Raw genomic sequence first — 16,974 nt, forward strand, 5'->3', positions numbered from 1 at the left:
GTGCCTTGAGGTTTGGGGGGAGTTTTTTTGGATTGGGTTTGGGTTTGGCTCTGGGAAGTGGCCTTGCCCCATTGTGCAGGCGGCTTTATCTCAGGCTCCTTATCAGAGCTGTCACCGCGTGGCATGGACGTACGTGCTCAGAGGGCACGAAAGCTACTTGCGGCCCTTCAGGTGCTTAACGGCCCTGGCTTTGGGAGTGGAAAACCCCCTTGCCTTGTCCTTTGCTGGGTAGACATTTTTTTTTTTTTTTTTTTTTTTTTTCTGGGTAGACATTAGCCCATCCACATACTTCTGGAAGTTGCTTTGCCTGTTAAGCATACCTTAAGTTCAGTTCTGTGATACCTGTTCATTCAAATAGTTCCTTCTTTTTTTTTTTTTTTTTTCCAAAAGTAGAGACGCCAAAGAATTACACGGCATCTAAACACAAACTCTGGTGTCCATGCGCTGAGCAGATGGGCAGTGATTTCTGACGATTCCAGACTGAGCTAGAAGAGCCAGGGAAAGCCATTGAGGCAGGCAGTTGCTGTGTCGTGGGACTGTGGACGCAGACTCGGGAGCCACGTGGCCTGGGCGCCGGTCATGCTCTGCTCCCTCCTGGCTGTGTGTCTCTGCAGCTTCCCATTCTGGACGGGGTTCACTAAGGCAATCACTGAATACTAGATAGCGTTAGGTGATAAGTGCTCTATGAATGTTAGTAAAGCAAATAGCTTGCCAGTCTAATTACCTGACCTGAGGACCAAGTCTGAGCTGGAGAAGCATCTCCACCGTGAGGATACAGACCTCCCTTCCAGCATGCTGACTTTAGGCATCTACCTGGTAGATGTACTCGAAGCCTCAACGTGAGACTTTACTGGTATTTAGACATAGCGTTTCTGCTCTCATGAGATTGACTTGTCTTTTTTTCTTTCCTCCAAAAAAACAGGAGGCGACGTGTCTCCAAAGGAGCACCAAGAGTTGAAATCCTATGTAAATCACCTGTATGTCATTGACAGCCAGCAGGCCCTGTTTGAGCTGTCCCACAGGATTGAGCCGCGGGTGTGAGGGCCCCCCCGCACCTTCCCCATAACTGCAGCGCTTTGAGCTGTGGGCACGTGAGTGCTGAGCACGTTGCTTTCCTGTGAGAAAAGAAGTTGCTGAGTTTTATCAGCATAAGATGCACACAGGAAAGCCAAGCAAAGCATGTTCAGGAAGTGATGTCAGCCGCCAGAGATGGGGAGAGGCCTCTCCGAGCTGCTCTCAGAACAAGAAGGCAGAAAGAGTCAGAAGCATTCTTGAAATGGAGAAGTCTGGTTTCTTCTGACTGCCTTTTTGATCCAACCCAATTTTGATCTTGAGATGTGCCAGTGTCAAGACAAGAGCATGTCTTGTCCTAGTGACCAAATGCATCAGCACGAGTGTGCATGAGCCGGGAGTTTTACTTTGCCTGGTGGTAGATTACTGTGTATAGGCTGTCAGAGAAGCAGCTCATTTGAACACCTAAAGACAGTGATGGCATCTCAAGATTTCCAGGGAAAAGGAGTGGCTGCTGTCAGTACAAACAGTGACATCACCAAAAGCCCCTCATGTCTAGGAAGTTAGTGCGGACCAGCAGCTGGCCTCTGTGCTCTGATTTCCAGAAGGGAGATGTCAAGGCATGCATTTCTTTGCATCCACAATCACTTGTCGATGTAGGCTTGCGGGGGAAATGCGTTTCTGCACAACTGATCTGCAGCTCTAGGCTGCGTCGCTTTGCCAATAAGGAAAAATAGTAGTCATCTGCAAGAAATGGGCTCACTGTTTAATTTTGGGGGATTTTCTTCACATATGCAAGAAGATTCGCATTTCTTATTGGGAACAATGTGATTTTTTAAAAAGCACAGTGTATGATAGAGGGTAGGCACTCAGTAACGATTTCGAGGGGTACCGGAGTCCCAGAGGTCTGCCTTCTTGTGCCTGATGAGGCCCTGGTGTTTTGCTGGCCTCCAGCAGGCTGCTCAGTAACAACCACCACAGGGAGGCTAAGTGGGATTGATGTGGCACGCACTTAGCCCTCACGAGATAAGAGCAAGGTAGTGACTAGTGACCGCCCATCTTACAGCAAATAAGAACCCCCAAATACCCAAATGTCTGATTGATGTTGGACACTTAGAAGTCCTGCAGTCCGCCTCCCAACCGACGGCCGGAGCCTTTCTATAATTTGTCTTTTTTCCCCCTGCCCAAAGTCTCAGAGTCTTTTAGTCTATTTTTATTCCTATTTTGGCTCCTCTAGCAAATAAAACCCCTTGTTATTCTGAAGAACTGGTTAGAGTATTTCCCTCGAGCTTCCCGTGAACAACAAAAGCCTGTGGGATACAAGAGTGAAATCCACCGCTGCGGGCTAGGTGCTCGTCACGTTGCTAAAATATAAGGGCCCTGCTTCATGTCCTCAGCCTTCATTTTCCATGCGTGTGAATTCTTCACGCTCCTGCCTGCTCATCCCTCAGGTGCCCGCACAGAACTGCTTCCTGCTGTCCCATCCACACCTTATGACAGAGCTGTGCCCGACGCTTGCTGATACCCTCTCAGCGGCGCTGTTTCCTGGGCTTAGGAACCATACTGAGTTTGCGAGATCACGGGAAGGAACCACGTGGAGAAAATTTGGGGGACGACTTTCAAAAAGACTCCATCTGTCCCCACAGTTGAAACTTGAGTCCTGAAAACTAACAGGGCTATAAGAGAAAGGCACCATCCAGGGCTGGGCCACTCAAAGACAAGCTCAGGCTACCGGGTAATGGACTGAGACCCTGGAGAAGATGAGAGCTGGCGGAACCGGGGAAAACCGGCTCCTCTCACGGCTGATCAAGGCGAAAGCTCTCCCCTTGGCAATTGTTGGGGATAGCCTGGGCTTACAGCACAAAGGCCTGTGTTCTCACCTTTTCTCTGCTCTAGGGAGGATCATTTGGCCAGTGTGATCATGTCAGGCCATTTTGACCTTGTCTCCACATTTTACCATTAGATCTGTTCACATTAGGTCTCCATTGCTCCCACCAGAACATTACCTCTTGAGGACTCATTTTCAGTGGGGAATGATTTCAGCATAGCACCTGCTGCTTAGATCCCAGTTCAGATACGTACACAGCCAGATGAATCCACACATACATCGCATTTAACACCTTCCGATGGTGTGGTCAGTATTCCACCCGGTGTGGGTAGACCCAGGCCGGGGAGAACGTGATGCTTGCCAGCACTTCGCTCCAGCCATGGTCACGTGACTCTCAGGGCAGCAGCGGGAAGGGAGGGTTTTGTGTAGTTTACATTTGCTTTTTCATCCCTGTCTTCTGAATGTCAGAATTTCCAAGTCTTTCTGAAATTTAACAACTGTCTCCAGAGATTTCCCAAGCATCAGCAGCTCAGCAGTTTCCGAAGCCCGTGAAGACTTAAATCTGGAACTCAAGAATCAAAGGCAGAACCGTGGGAGCCTGATTTGGCTCAGCATGAAACTTGCCCTCACAAAGCCGGACTGTCCCACAGCGAGGCCGCCTGTGAAGAGGGATGGGCTGTATTCGCTTTCCAAATACTTGCCCACATCTCTTGGGAATAGGTTCTGTTCTGGCTAGAAGGGCAGACAAAGATGTACAAGCTCCTTCCCAGGTCTTAAATTTGTGTGGTTGCCTAAGATCTCCATTCACTCTGAAAACCTCCTGTCACCTGCCGCCTTCCTCAGCAAGTGGCGCGTGAGCACTTCTCCGTGGGTTCTTGCTGCTGCAGCGCAACCTCCAGACAGTCCTGCAGGCCTGTGGATTTGTCCGCGTTCCAGCAAAGCAGCCCTGCTTAGAAGTTAGCACAGGACAGGGTCCTGCGGGCAAAACTGCAGCCTTTCTGAAACTTTTCTCCATACGTATTTGCAGATGTTCCAAAGGCTACAGTGTTTTAAATTCACTTTTGTTATAATCTGTACAATTACCAACTGGTTATAGTGCTAAATATTATGACCTGCATTCACTTTATGTTAGTATCATTAATGATGTTTGAATAAATGCATTTTCCTAGACCCCTGTCCACAAGCAAGTTGCGTGGAGCATACATTGAATTCACAAGGATGAGGAATAAAGCAAAAAGCCAGACCTCCCTGTTGGTAAGCAGAAGGCGTTGTGCCATGTAGACTAGCCTCTGAATAGAGAGAGACAGTTGCATGAAAGAGGGAGTTGGTGATTTCTGGTCCCTGGAGCTGGGCTTCACCACGGCCCCAGTCCCAGCCCCAATGTCTTGTTACGGCCATCGCACACAGCACAGATCCCAGAGCTCGCGTTCTCGGGTGGCATAGCTAATCCGAGCTTCTCAGAAACTAGGCAGAAACATTAAAATGGAGGAAGATCAGGTCCACTGCAGTTGTCTAATATAGAGTTTCTTTTAAATGCTTCAAAGACATGTCCTTAAAATTTCAGCCTGCATATTAATGAGTGGGCCACCGTGCTTAAAACTAGTAGGGGAAAGAAAAGTTTTTAAAAATTGCCAAAAAGTTAGATGAAATTGTACTACTGTGTAAAGCAAAGCTGTGTATACTACACGTTTTTTAGCAGAGTAATATTTATTTGCATAGCCTATTTATTGTATTCGTATTACACGGTTATTAAATACTGGGATGAAATGGATGCCCTGAAGCAAGGACTCTCGCCTTTTAATGTACCATTAATTAGGACTGATGTGACATTGTCAGCTTGCGTTAACAATTAGAAGACAGAAACCCCGCAGTCAGGGTGTCTACCTAACTTCTCAGGGACTACACTTTGTAGTTTTCCACCATTATAAGAGCTGGTAAATATGAAACACTTGTGGAATTACCAGAATTGCCATTAACAGTATTTTCTTTCTCCTTATGTTGTGCTTTCTGCTTCTGTATATATGACTGTGCTGTGTATTTATCGAAGCTAGTAAGCAATAATTTATATGTAAAAAATGGCCAAGCAATATAGGGTGAAAACTTATATAAGTCACTGTTACCTTATCTTGTATTTTCAAGTGTTTTTTAAAAATTGCTTTTCCAAATATAAGATTATGTTCAAGATACTATTCGTGCCTCATAGCTTCTTGCCGCATCTGTGGGCTCCATAGCCTGTGTCCTGGCCCTCACTGTTTGGGACCCAGAAATCATTTGCTCACTGAGAGAGCCACCAGTAGGTGGAGAGGTTCCCAGGCTGCCATGGGGCTGTTGGGGGACCTAAGACCTTGTGTAGGAAATGACATCAGTATTCTCCCATTCTGTCGCCCCTGTCATCACACTCAGGTGGGATCAGGACCTCTCCCTTACCAATCCAGATACTGAGGGAAGCTCCAGGCCCTGCCTGCACCAGAGCTGTGGGAGGGACACTGAAGCACAGGGTTAATAACCAGCTCTGGGGCGGTGGAAAGACTAGACCATATCATGGTTCAAAATCTCTACCCCTTCTTATGGCAGGATCATACCTCCTGCTCACCGATGTCAAGCTTTGGCATGTGGTAATTCCTTCCTGTCAGAGGATTATGTATCTCACCATGTTGAACTCAGGAGCGGCCAAATGTCCTGCTGTGTCCAGTGAAAAATGGGGAGAAGTGACCCGTGCAGCCTGTAAACTAAAGCTTGACAAGATAGCCATGCCTGCCAGGTCGCTTCCGCCATGAGACCTACCATGTTCCGGGAAGAGGTGTCTCCGTCTGCCTGGGTCTCCAGCTTGTGAAGGACACATAATTTGAGTGAAACATAAAACATCATCATTAGAAGCCACTGAGGTTTGGGGATGATTTGTTACCTCAGCAGAATTAACCCAAGCTAATGAAGTCTCCCAGGGCATGTCTTTCTTGATAAGCTGTCCTTTCCCTCAGTGTATGGGCAATAGTCAGGCTTTGCAGAGCGCCTCATGGATGGAAACTACTTGTTGTCACACAGCCAAGCAGAGGCCTTGTCTTTATATGGGAAAGGGTAAAGAAGACCAGAAGATGATTTTCTTGGACTCTCATCACCCAGAAGTGGCCCTTCTGGATGTCAAGGGAAAGTTCTTCTCTGAGGTCGTCTGGGTCCCCGCTGAGTCGCCTGTGTATTTGCTTTCCACTCACTACATTAAACAGACAAGATTTCTAACACTTTAGACCCGCTAATATTCTTCAGTAGAGTACTCCTGCTCCGGAAGGCCCCACAATTGCGTCCTAGTTAGCAGGAGCACCAGGAGCCTTTCCCAGCACAAGAAAGGCATACCCAACAAGCAAGACAGACATACTTTGCAGAAGCATGCGGTCCCGAGCATCTGCACTTGGCTCTTGGGGCCGTGAGCGGAGATCCCTCCTCCAACCACACTCAGAACTGGGTCCAACTGTAGCTCTCAGTTTTGGTTCTCTTACGGTGACATGATGTTTGCTCAGGAGGAACTTGACCTACTCCTCAGCCCTACTGTGGCTCCTCATTATGCCTCCCTCCTCCCCCACGCCGGGCTGGGGGGTCTTCCAGGGGGTGGGTTAGGATTCCCTATGGTTGGTTTTCAGGGTATTTCTGCCACAGGGTCATTTCACTCCTCACCACAGCAGTCCCATAGTAAGCTCTGCAGCCACCCCTGAGTCCTGTGCTTCACCCCAACCTGGGGGGAAAGGAACTTCTGGGTCCTCCTCACATGGCTCTGGCACTCCAGGGTGAAAGCAGGGCAGGGGACGGAGGGTGGGAACTCTTCCCAGCCCTTCCCTGCTGGCCAGCCATATCACCTCACCATTTCTTTCCTGCTAACACTGTACCATGTTACAGATCTCAATGCGCCTGGGCATTTTCCCCTAGGAAGACAAGAACAGGTCTACTTGTTGTGGACTTGCTCCCAATACCTCGGGCTGTTTCTGACATCCCCGGGTTTTAGACCTGGAAGTGGGGAGGGTAGAAAAGTCAGGCATTCCTCGCTGGACCTCTCTTCTCCCAGAAGACCCATAGGCAGGCCCAGCCTGGGAGCCTTGCTTGCCTGAGATGCTCCCCTGGGAAGTGGTTCTGAGCGCTCCTCCCCGAAGGCCCCTTTCCTGCTCACAGACATCTGAGGTTCCCATGTTGTCTGTGTGTGGTGAGAGGTGGTATTTTCTAGTTAGAACTTGCGAGAAAATAATCGCGTTCTGAGAGACTCCCTGTAGCTGACCACTTGCTCTGATAGTCCCGACAAAAACAAAACCAAAAACGGTGCAGCAGAAAGATTAAAGTCTGGAGGCACCTGGGTGGTACAGTCGTTTAAGCATCTGACTCTTGATTTCAGCTCAGGTAGTGATCTTAGGGTTGTGAGATCAAGCCCCGAGTCGGGCTCTGTGCTCAGCAAGGAGTCTGCTTAAGATTTTCTCCCTCTGCCCCTCACGCTCGTGCTCTCTCTCTCTCTTTCTCTCTCAAATAAATAAATCTTAAAAAAAAAAAAGGAAAGATTCAGGTGTCAAAAGCAATTAGCCCACATGGGAGACTTAAGGCAATGGCAAGATCTTTCCCAAGTTTTGTGACAACAGTGTGTCTCTGGTATCTCGTAACTCAGAAGTTCCTTTGGGAGAATCTCATATGGTGAGGCCACCACCAGGCTAAGTCCACAGTGTGGAGACCATCTGGACTGCCCACTCCGACATCCCCTGCTCATCAGCTTCACCAGCATCCCCATCCCGTCCCCCTGACTGAGCTCAGCCCCTTGCTGTCTAGTCTTTCAGTCATTACAGCAAACTTCTACCTGTGTCCTTCCCTCACCACAGGCGGTCCCATGAATTTCCCCCCATATAATCTCCAAACTGCTCTCAAAATTTTTGTTTCCTAAAATGCAGATGTGATCATGCTTCCGCCCGGCTCAAAATCCTTCAGTGGCGCCTCCAGGCTATAGAACTAAAGCTCAGTTGCATGCAAGTGCTTCATCCTCTGGCTTCTGCTTACCTCTCCAGGCCCAAGAAACAGGCAGATGCCCCAGAAGACTAATAATTTGGTACCCTCCTTAAACTGATATTCTGGGGGGCGGGGCGATTGATTCCTACTAAATTATCTAAATAAATACGTGTATGTGAGGCTTATTTGCTACTTTCGAAGTGTAAAATCTTAAAGCCCTACAGATAATGCACAGCTAACTGGGGTGTGGAGGGCCCCTACCCGGAGGAGTCCAGGCCACCAGAATTGCCTTAGGATACTGAGCTCCTCCCCACCAGAGTCGTGCAAACAGACCTGAAACCAACTCGCTCATTACATGAGGACTGTGCTAGAAGACCTTTAAGGTCCCTTCCAGCCAGCCACTGGCTGCTAAGAAAGCTGGTGCAGGGGCGCCTGGGTGGCTCAGTTAGTTAAGCGACTGCCTTCGGCTCAGGTCATGATCCTGGAGTCCCGGGATCGGGTCCCACATCGGGCTCCCTGCTCGGCAGGGAGTCTGCTTCTCCCTCTGACCCTCCCCCCTCTCATGCTCTCTGTCTCTCATTCTCTCTCTCTCAAATAAATAAATAAATAATCTTTAAAAAAAAAAAAAAAAGAAAGCTGGTGCAAATCTGTGATTGCTAGAGCTAATTGGTTTTGTTTTGCTTTGGTTTTGTTTGTTTGTTTTTACAGAAGAGACTTGGCTGATGTGGGAAATAAGAACTGTTCATGCTCCTTTGTATTCAGTTGACCCCTGCTCCGCCTCAAGCTGGTAGGGAAAAGGCCCCCACCTCTTCCCTGTCCTATGCCCCATGCTGACTCCACAGTCCTACCAGAGATGAGTGCTGGCCATAAATAACCAAATAAAGGCCCTGGAATCACTGTGGCGGGGCCTGCTTCTGAGTACCAAGCGGGCTACCGCCTCCCAAAGGGTAAGGAGGAGACACAGGAAGGGTAAACTGTCCATTCAGTGGCCTCCGCATGCCCCGTTCTGCCATTTGGCCTCAGCAGGCCTTCTCTCCCAGCCCCTCCACCTGGATCCAGCACCCAGGTCTGCCCAGTCTCTTCTCCATGCCCCCCCAAACACATTGTGCCCGCGACCGCTCCGTCCCTCCCAAGTAAGTCTTGTCCACTCCAAAGCCCTCTTGGATGACTCCATCCCCCACGGGACCCCCTTTCCCCTATCTGCATTCTTGGAAGCAGGGCCCACCCATTGCTCTCTGGGGAACCACCCCCTGTTGTCTTGCCCCCCATCAGCGTGGGCTGCCTCGAGGGTCAGGAAAAGGCTTAACAGGGTGGCCTCTGAGTCCCGACTGCCAGGTTGAGATCAGGCTCAGACATTTAAGAGTTGGGGGAACTAGTGAAAGTTTCCACCTTGACTGTGCATCATAAATGGGAGGTTAATACGCCCCCACCCCACAGGGTTGTATGAGAACCACAATAAGATGCATGTAGAAGTGCTGACTACAGCGCCTGGTACGTCGTTGGCACTCAACTGGTAACTACTGGTGAAGATGATGATGATGAAGAAGAAGTAGAAGATGACAACTGGATGCATGCCAGGAGATTTGCACCCACATTTCTACTCTATTCTGGGCAAATCCCTGAATTTCTCTTATGCTTATTGCTCTCAATTGTCAAACAAGACAATTAGCACCATCTCTGCCACCGGGCAGCCGTGACCACAAAAGGGACAGTGCGTGTGAGAGTCCTCTGTGCGTGCTAGAGTGAGAGACAAGTAGATTTCCTTTTGAATCCCCGCATGCCCCGCACGACCCTGGGACACAGCAATGGCTCCCTAAATGTTTGCTGATCCATCTGAGCAAAGATGTCTGCATAGAGCCTGCAAAGTTGGGGTCCTACTAATGTCAGCATTCACACTGTCATTCACAGATGAACACATGGAGAAAAGAGGCAGATCAGACCTTGGGCCTGTTCACACCTGATCCAGGGCCACCGCCTCTTGCAGCTCCCGGGAGGGAGGGCTTTTCCTTGGCCCCTCCCACCCCATCCCCAGCTGTCCCCCCACCCCCAAACTCCGACCCCAGGGCCAGGAACTCCTGGGCAGCAGCTCCACCTAACAAGCTTCGAGCTTCCTGGTGGCCAACCAGAAGCATCATGCTTCTGACCCGAGACTGAGAAGGACAGACACTTACTCTTCCCCTCAAAGGGATTTTCTGTGGTTTCATTTAGAGTACGTTGGTGCAAGCACTAGAGGACTGAGCCCAGACTGAGCCCCGGATGGAGATGAAGTGCCCTTTGTAAGGCAGGAAAGCCCGAGAGGCCGGAAGCAGGAGGGCCAGCCCATGCCAGACCTCAGGTTACACTTGCCTAGTGTTTTTCTTCCCTAAATCACCCAGTAACTTTCTCTCTCCTCCCGCCTCTCTCTTACTAGTAAGCTAACACTAATCTGCAACACACTTCATCAACTCTACTTCATACACATTTCTTGAGCACCTACTATGTGACAGGTAGTCTTCTAAGTGATAGGAAAACAGCCATGAGCATAACAAAGATCCCTTTCTTCATGGAGCTTCAATCCACTTGGAGAGCTAGACAATAAACAGGACACATAAGTAAAATCAGCAGGAGTAGCTCAGAAGGTAAGAAGCAGGGAAGGGGACTGGAGTGAGCCAGGCAGGTGGGTGCAATACTTGACAGGACAGCCAGGGATGGTCGTTGCTATGGGTTGCATTGGTCCCCTCAAAACTCACATGTTGAAATCCTAACTGCCAGGATTTCAGAATGTGACCTTAGTTGGAGACTGGGTCTGTACAGAGTTAAAATGATGTCATTGCAGTGGGCCCTCTAGTAAAACTGGTGTCCTTATAAGAATGGCAGATTCGGAGATCACACAGGGAGAACACCACGTGAACATGGAGGCAGTTGCTTCAAACCAAGGAGAGAGGCCTGGAACAGACTCTCCCTCACAGCCCTCGGAAGGAACGGACCCTGCCAACACCTTCATTTCAGATTTCCAGCCTCCAGAACTGCGAGACTATAAACTTCTGTTGTTTGAGCCATCCAGTTTGCGGCACTTTGTTATGGTGGCCCTGGGAAATGAATAGAGCCTTGCTGAGAAGACCTGAAAAGAAGGAGGGAGCCAGCCACGATCCCAAATGTGCACCTGGCCTTTAAGGACCAACAGGGAGTCTGGTGTGGCTGGAGCCCATCGGCGAGGAGAGAGAAGCAGAAGAGGCCAGAGACAATGTGTCCAGAACACACAGAGCCTGGATGTTTCCTCTAGCTCAAAGGAGAAACCACTGGAAGGTTTCAAGCAGAGAATGACATGATCTGATATGTGTTTCAGCGAGATCATGCTGGCTGCTGACTTCCCAATAGACCAAAAATGGGGTAAGGGTGGAAGCTGGGAAATCAGGAAGGTATTGGAATGATCCAAGCAAGATACTATGGTGATTTCCACCAAATGGGTGGAGTGGGGTGGTATGACAGAGAATAATTCTAGATATGTTTAGAAGGTAGGTATGCCCGCATGTACTGACAGACTGGATGTGGAGAAAGGGAAGAGTCAAGGTTAAACCTAGGGATTTTGGCTCAAGAAACTGGAATGATGCCATTGTAATTATCTGGTATGAGAAAGACCTTAGAGGTAGCAGGTTTGAAGGAGACTATCAAGAGCTCAGTTTGGGATGTACTGGGCTTGAGGGGCCCACTAGGAAGCCGGAAGGAGTTTTTCTACACCAGGTCTGGTGTGTATGCTAGACATGCTGGACATTCGTGCCCATCCATTTCTGGGGTTTTCACCAGGGCCAAAAGGGGAAAGCTGGGTGTTGTGTAGGATGGGCATGTGCTTCTGGTTGATTTAAGCTAAATAATGATCCTTCAGACCGCCGGGTCCATGCTCCAAGCATGCCCAGCACAGCCATGTAGAATGACGTGGAAGCATCCATCCCTTCCAAGTTCCACCCAACATTCACCACCCTTCTGGACAGCAGGCTCTCTCGTGGGGCCAACAGCCGAGGCTCACGACACCGTTCCCCTACCAAGGACATCTTCAACTTTGACTTCACAGATTTGTTAGGCGGCTGCCTTCTCATCCAGACTTCCCGCCCCAGGAGAAATGCAGAAATATGAATTACATTTTTGTCATCCCAGATTCTGGAGGCTGCAGTTAGCCAAGTGGAATGCAGTATGCCTAAAACCCGAATCCTAATAGGCCCTCAAGACAAGCATTTTAAGGTGGTCCCAGGCTTGCAACTCAAATTTTCCATTGTACAGACAAACTTTATCTAATATAAGAAAGGACTTTCTTTTAACCTCAGAACAATCCTGGGAAAAAGGAATTTTTATCTGCAACGTGCTCGGCCAAGCACACAGTGCACATTCGGTGCTTAATGAATATCGTTGATGGACAAGGGGCCTCGGAAACGGTCATGACCAAAATTTGGGACTTTAGCGACATCTGGTGGGCAAGTGACGATCCTGCGCAGAATTTAAATCTCCGTTAAAACTGCTGTTCTTGAGGGCCGGGTTAAATCAAAGGACACAAAGGGGCCCTGTTAAAGCCCGCGGCAGAGGGAGAGGCGAGGGCTTTGAGGCCATCCTTAACGGGCCTCGGTCCAGTAGGTTTTGTTCTCTGTTTTCCCAGTACAATGCAGAGCCTTTTATAAAATACAGAAATCAGGGAATGAGAAAGGAGCTGAACTACAGAATGTTGACGCTTGAAGGGGTCAGGCAGGCACTGTAATCTGTTGTCTCCTAAGGGGATGAGCGAGGGCGACGGCGGGAATGGGATGGCTCAGCAAGTCCCCACTCGTCCCAGCTCCCCGCACCGGCCCCGCCCTCGGGAGAAAGTGAAAACCCCAAACAGGGCAGAACAGGCGCCTCCCATCTGACCTCCGCTTTCTCCTCTCCTCCGGGACTGCTGCTCACCCCCACCCAACCCTCATCCCACCCTTCTCCCCACCCCACCCCTACCCCGCTCCCCGAGAGACGCAGGTTGGCTCCACTCCAGCCCAGTTACACCTTTCAGACATCCTCGCTCCCAGGCCTTCGGACGGTTCATTCAACCACCAGTTGCAGAGCGGTCCTCCGTGGCCTAGGAGGCGCTGTGCTACACCTGGGACTCGGTTGGCGTGCACGGCCCCGCCTGCATCACCTCCCTGCTTTTCAGGGGAGTGACTCTTCCCAGGCCCCGGGTCTCGGCCCCTCCAGGAGAGCTGTCCCGGGCCCCCTGCTTGGATTCCCCTCTGAGGGGAGCCTCCGACCCCCCACCCCCCAGGTTGACCCCCTCCAATGAAGCGACAGTCTGTGCACTGCTCCGCGTCCCCTGCCCTCCTGACTGGAGTGGATGGTCTCTCAGGGAACAGACTGTCGTCTTAACCACTGATTTGTCAGCGTTCAGCACCCGCCCAGGCAGGTGGCCGGTGGTGGTGTGGTTGCTGGGAGGCCGAAGGTAACTGTCACAGCGCCGGGGACAGGACAGCGCTGGCTACACAGAGGCGCTGCAGCAGCCCCGGGCGGGGGGGGCAGCAGTCTCTCCATCACGGGGCCAACTCGGCCAGGGGGTCCCTTCAGGGCCCCGGGAGGATGGCCATAACCGTGAACCTGCCTGACAGGTGCGGATCCCCTGGAGCTGGGGCTGAGCCCAGGGAGGTACCTTCTGGCCCCTCCCAGTGTTCTGGTGACTGCCTGTCCAAAGAGCTGGTAGCAATTCCAGCATCTTCCCCAGCGCTTATGGCTCAGGGGAATCCAAGTTCTCTTTCCCAGAGCAGATTCCACGTAAGCCAAGCCTGAGGTCCGTGTGAGTGGCCGTCAGTCCGGGAGTCCGGGATCCACATTATCACGTTCTTCCTCAAGGCTCTGGAGCACCATCCACGGCTCAGAGGAGACCATGGGAGACATTAACTAAGCTGTGCCCAGAAACAACACTGGCGCTGGTTAGGGGTGCCGGGAATCCTCATCCTTTGCTCAACTTTCACCTCTGCCCTGTCATCCCGACAATCCTTGGTGGCTCACCCCGAAGGCTAAGAATTTCCCCAACTCTCGTAATGGCTGAGCAGCCCTGTTTCCCCAGCCATTTACAAGCATCTGGAATATTCCCAGGTGTGGACTCAATGGGCCACCTGCAACCCACTAGATTGGAGTATTGGGGGGGGGGCACAACAGGCAAAGACAAAGGATTATTCCTTCCCTCCTCCTGTCTTTCCCATGAAAGAGCCTTGAGGGCAGATCCAGGAGGAAAAGAAGGAAAAGTCATCAGCTTTTCATCCCTCAGGCACTTATACTGGCCCCAGTGGTTGCCACTGGGGCTCCTTCTGTTCTTTGCCCCAGGCACAGTGGGGCCACACTTCTCTGGAAAGGTCGGAGTCAAGATGCGGGGACCAGCCAACTCCCCAGAGGAACCTGGTTTCCATTGTGCATTGAAATTCCCATTTGCCTGGGGCTGAGCGTCCCCTCGGAATCAAAGAGGTCAGTAAAGGCCTGGGACAAAGCACAAACAGAGCCTGGAAGCCAAGAGCCACTCATGAAAATGGAGAGAAAATGGGCATTTCAGAGCTGGGCCGGCAGTGGGTGTGAGGCACGGCCCCTTCTCTGGCTGGCCGTGCCTGGCCATTTGGTCTCCAAACACTCCCTCCGTTTTGGAGATGCCAGGTTGGTTTGAACCCAAGACTTGGCTGTTTCAGGGTGGAATTAGGGGAGATCGACAAGAAAAAAGGCACCCTCTGGATGACAAATTTGGTACTTCCTGCATTTCATGCTCTGGTAATAAGCCCTCCAGACATAGACGACACTCTGTGTTGTTATTTTGTTATTTTTCTTTTCTTTTAAAAAAAGTTCCCAATCTTAGGGGTTTTGTTTTGTTGCTTTTTTTTTTTTTTTTTATGGTGCAGATACTGGCCATTCAGAGCTGCTTAGCATCTTCAGTTAGATGTTAAAAAAAAAAATCCAGTTTTCTCCTACCCTTACCTCTGCCCTTTATTTCATTCAGTGCTCTAGTAGAAAGATTCCTGGATCATGAGTCAGGAAACCTGCGTTCTGGTTCCTGCTCCACCTTCTTCCCAGAAGTGTGACCTTGGGCAAGTCATTTCTCCTCTCTGAGCCCAGTTTTCTAACATTCTGTGACTACACAGAATCAGAGAGGGAGGAGACACGGCTTGGCTAGTTCGCTGTGTCACCATGTAATAACTGTTTTGATTCTCTGTTGGAGAGTTCATTTGTTCATTCATCCATCAGATATTTAATATACGCAGAATCATCACAGGCATGAAGATACAAAGTTGACTAAGACATAGTCCCTGTCCGTGAACAGGCAGCACGCCATGGTGGAAAGAGTACTGATTTTCTGAGGGACACAGCCAGGTCCCAGCACTAATTAGCTTTATGGGCTTCGCTAAGTTTTTGTAACTTCTCTGAGCCTCAGTTTTCTCGTGTGTATAATGGGCTTACTGTATAGGATGGCTAACCATCCCCATTTGACTGAGACTGAGGAGTTTCCTGGGACACAGGACTTTTAGAGCTAAAACTTAGGAAGGTCCAGGCAAAGCAGGATGAGCTGGTCACCTAAATGAGAGATGAATTGAAGGGACACAGTAGCACAGTGCCCTGCATCTAATGGGGGCTCTATAAATCTAATCCTCTGCGTACGTGTGCTCATGCAGACACAGGTGAGCACGTGCTCATGTGTGCGCATGTGCGCGAGCGCACACACGCCTCTTAACATGATGAAGGAAAAATGTAAACACACAAATACGGGACAGCTAAGGTGGCATATGCAGGAGCCAGACTTTGAAGAGGAGCAAGGAGGGGCTGCAGAGAGCAGGAGCCTGGGAGCTGGGCGTTGAAGGGGGAGGTGCATTTTATCAGGTGAGGGTGATGACGAGGAAGGTGCATCCTATTCGTGAAACATTTGCAAGTGCACAAAGGCTAACTAAGGGTGTTCTGTGGCTGCTAACAGAAGTGCTGGAAACAGAGAGGCCAGCAGGAGGCTATTGTAAAAAGCCAGGAGAAACGTGCCCGTGGCCTGGACTTAGGTGGCTGCATGGGCCACCTAAGATTGGAGAGATATTTAGGAGATAAATCAAGAGGAATTTGACCGAGAATGGGTTCATTGAGTTAACTAAATAGATGAATGCGTGCCTCTTGGGAGATGTTCATAAGGAGAGATGTACCCTGGAAACTGCCTTAAATTCCAATGGCATTTTTGATCCACACAGTAAATGTGAAGCAGAGAGATAATCAAGGCCATGTTGTGACTTTTGTGGGCCCTGGACGTTTTGCTTTCATGGAACCCTTCCTGCATTGAAAAAATAAATCTATAAGCATTTATATATAAAGAATGTAAGTATATATGTATATGAGCATATTGGTATAAAGATGAATATAATCCAGGAGTATTATATTCCTTTTTGTCTCTTGATTTTAAAAGAAATTTTAAAACTTTTGTAGGTCCCTAAAAGTATGGTGGACCTTAGACTCTGGGCCTGTGGTGCCTGAAGGATGAGGCAGCCCTGGAAGGCCACCAGATTCTGTTGCTCTGACTTTTCTCAAGTTCAATGTGAGCGTGGAGCACCATCTAGTGGTTCCCATGCTTGCAATGCAGCCGAGCACCTCTGCCCTGCTGAAGAAGGTGAATCAGCAAAATCTTCCATCAGGTGTCGCAGCCCAGACCCAAATATCTATCAGCTGGTGAATGGATAAACAAACAAACCACAAGAAATTACAGTATATACATAGATTGGCAAACATTCAGCAATAAAAAGTGATGAGCTACTGTTGAACACAAGGTGGATAAATCTCAAAGCACAACATCAAGTGAAAGAAATTAGATCCAACGACATGATATATACTTCAGTTTATATGAATTCTAGAAAAGGCACAAGTATGGAGACAGAAATTAGGTCATTGTTTGCCGGGGGCCAGGGGTTAGAGCAATGTATAATGTATTAACTCTACAGATGCACAAGGAAACTCCTATGGTCTGAATGTGCTCCCCCCCCCCATTCGTATGTTGAATCCTAACCCCAAAAGTTGAGGAGGTGGGGCCTTGGGGAGGTGATTAGGTCACGAGGGTGGTGCCTTCATGAATGGGATTAGTGCCTGGTAAAAAGAGTCTCCAGAGAGATCACTAGCCCTTTCCACCAGCTATAAACCAGGAAGCAGGCTCTCACTGGAACTTGACCTTGCTAATT

The 16,974-nt window shown here is 49.6% G+C and overlaps 1 protein-coding gene across 2 annotated transcripts in view; it reads left to right on the forward strand.

The window, feature by feature from the left end:
- The window catches only part of RAPGEF5 (Rap guanine nucleotide exchange factor 5), a 154,805-nt gene extending 149,780 nt beyond the window's left edge, over positions 1-5,025 (forward strand). For both annotated transcript variants that reach the window (XM_081800431.1, XM_081800432.1), the window contains exon 21: positions 923-5,025. In XM_081800431.1, coding sequence (XP_081656557.1) covers positions 923-1,041 — 119 coding nt within the window. In that variant the 3' untranslated portion in view covers positions 1,042-5,025. The remainder of the gene's footprint in view (positions 1-922) is intronic.
- The last annotated feature ends 11,949 nt before the right edge of the window (positions 5,026-16,974 follow it).

This window comes from Leptonychotes weddellii, chromosome 12 (genome assembly GCF_054177405.1).
Source record: "Leptonychotes weddellii isolate Sample4059 chromosome 12, ASM5417740v2, whole genome shotgun sequence".
Lineage (NCBI taxonomy): Eukaryota > Metazoa > Chordata > Mammalia > Carnivora > Phocidae > Leptonychotes > Leptonychotes weddellii.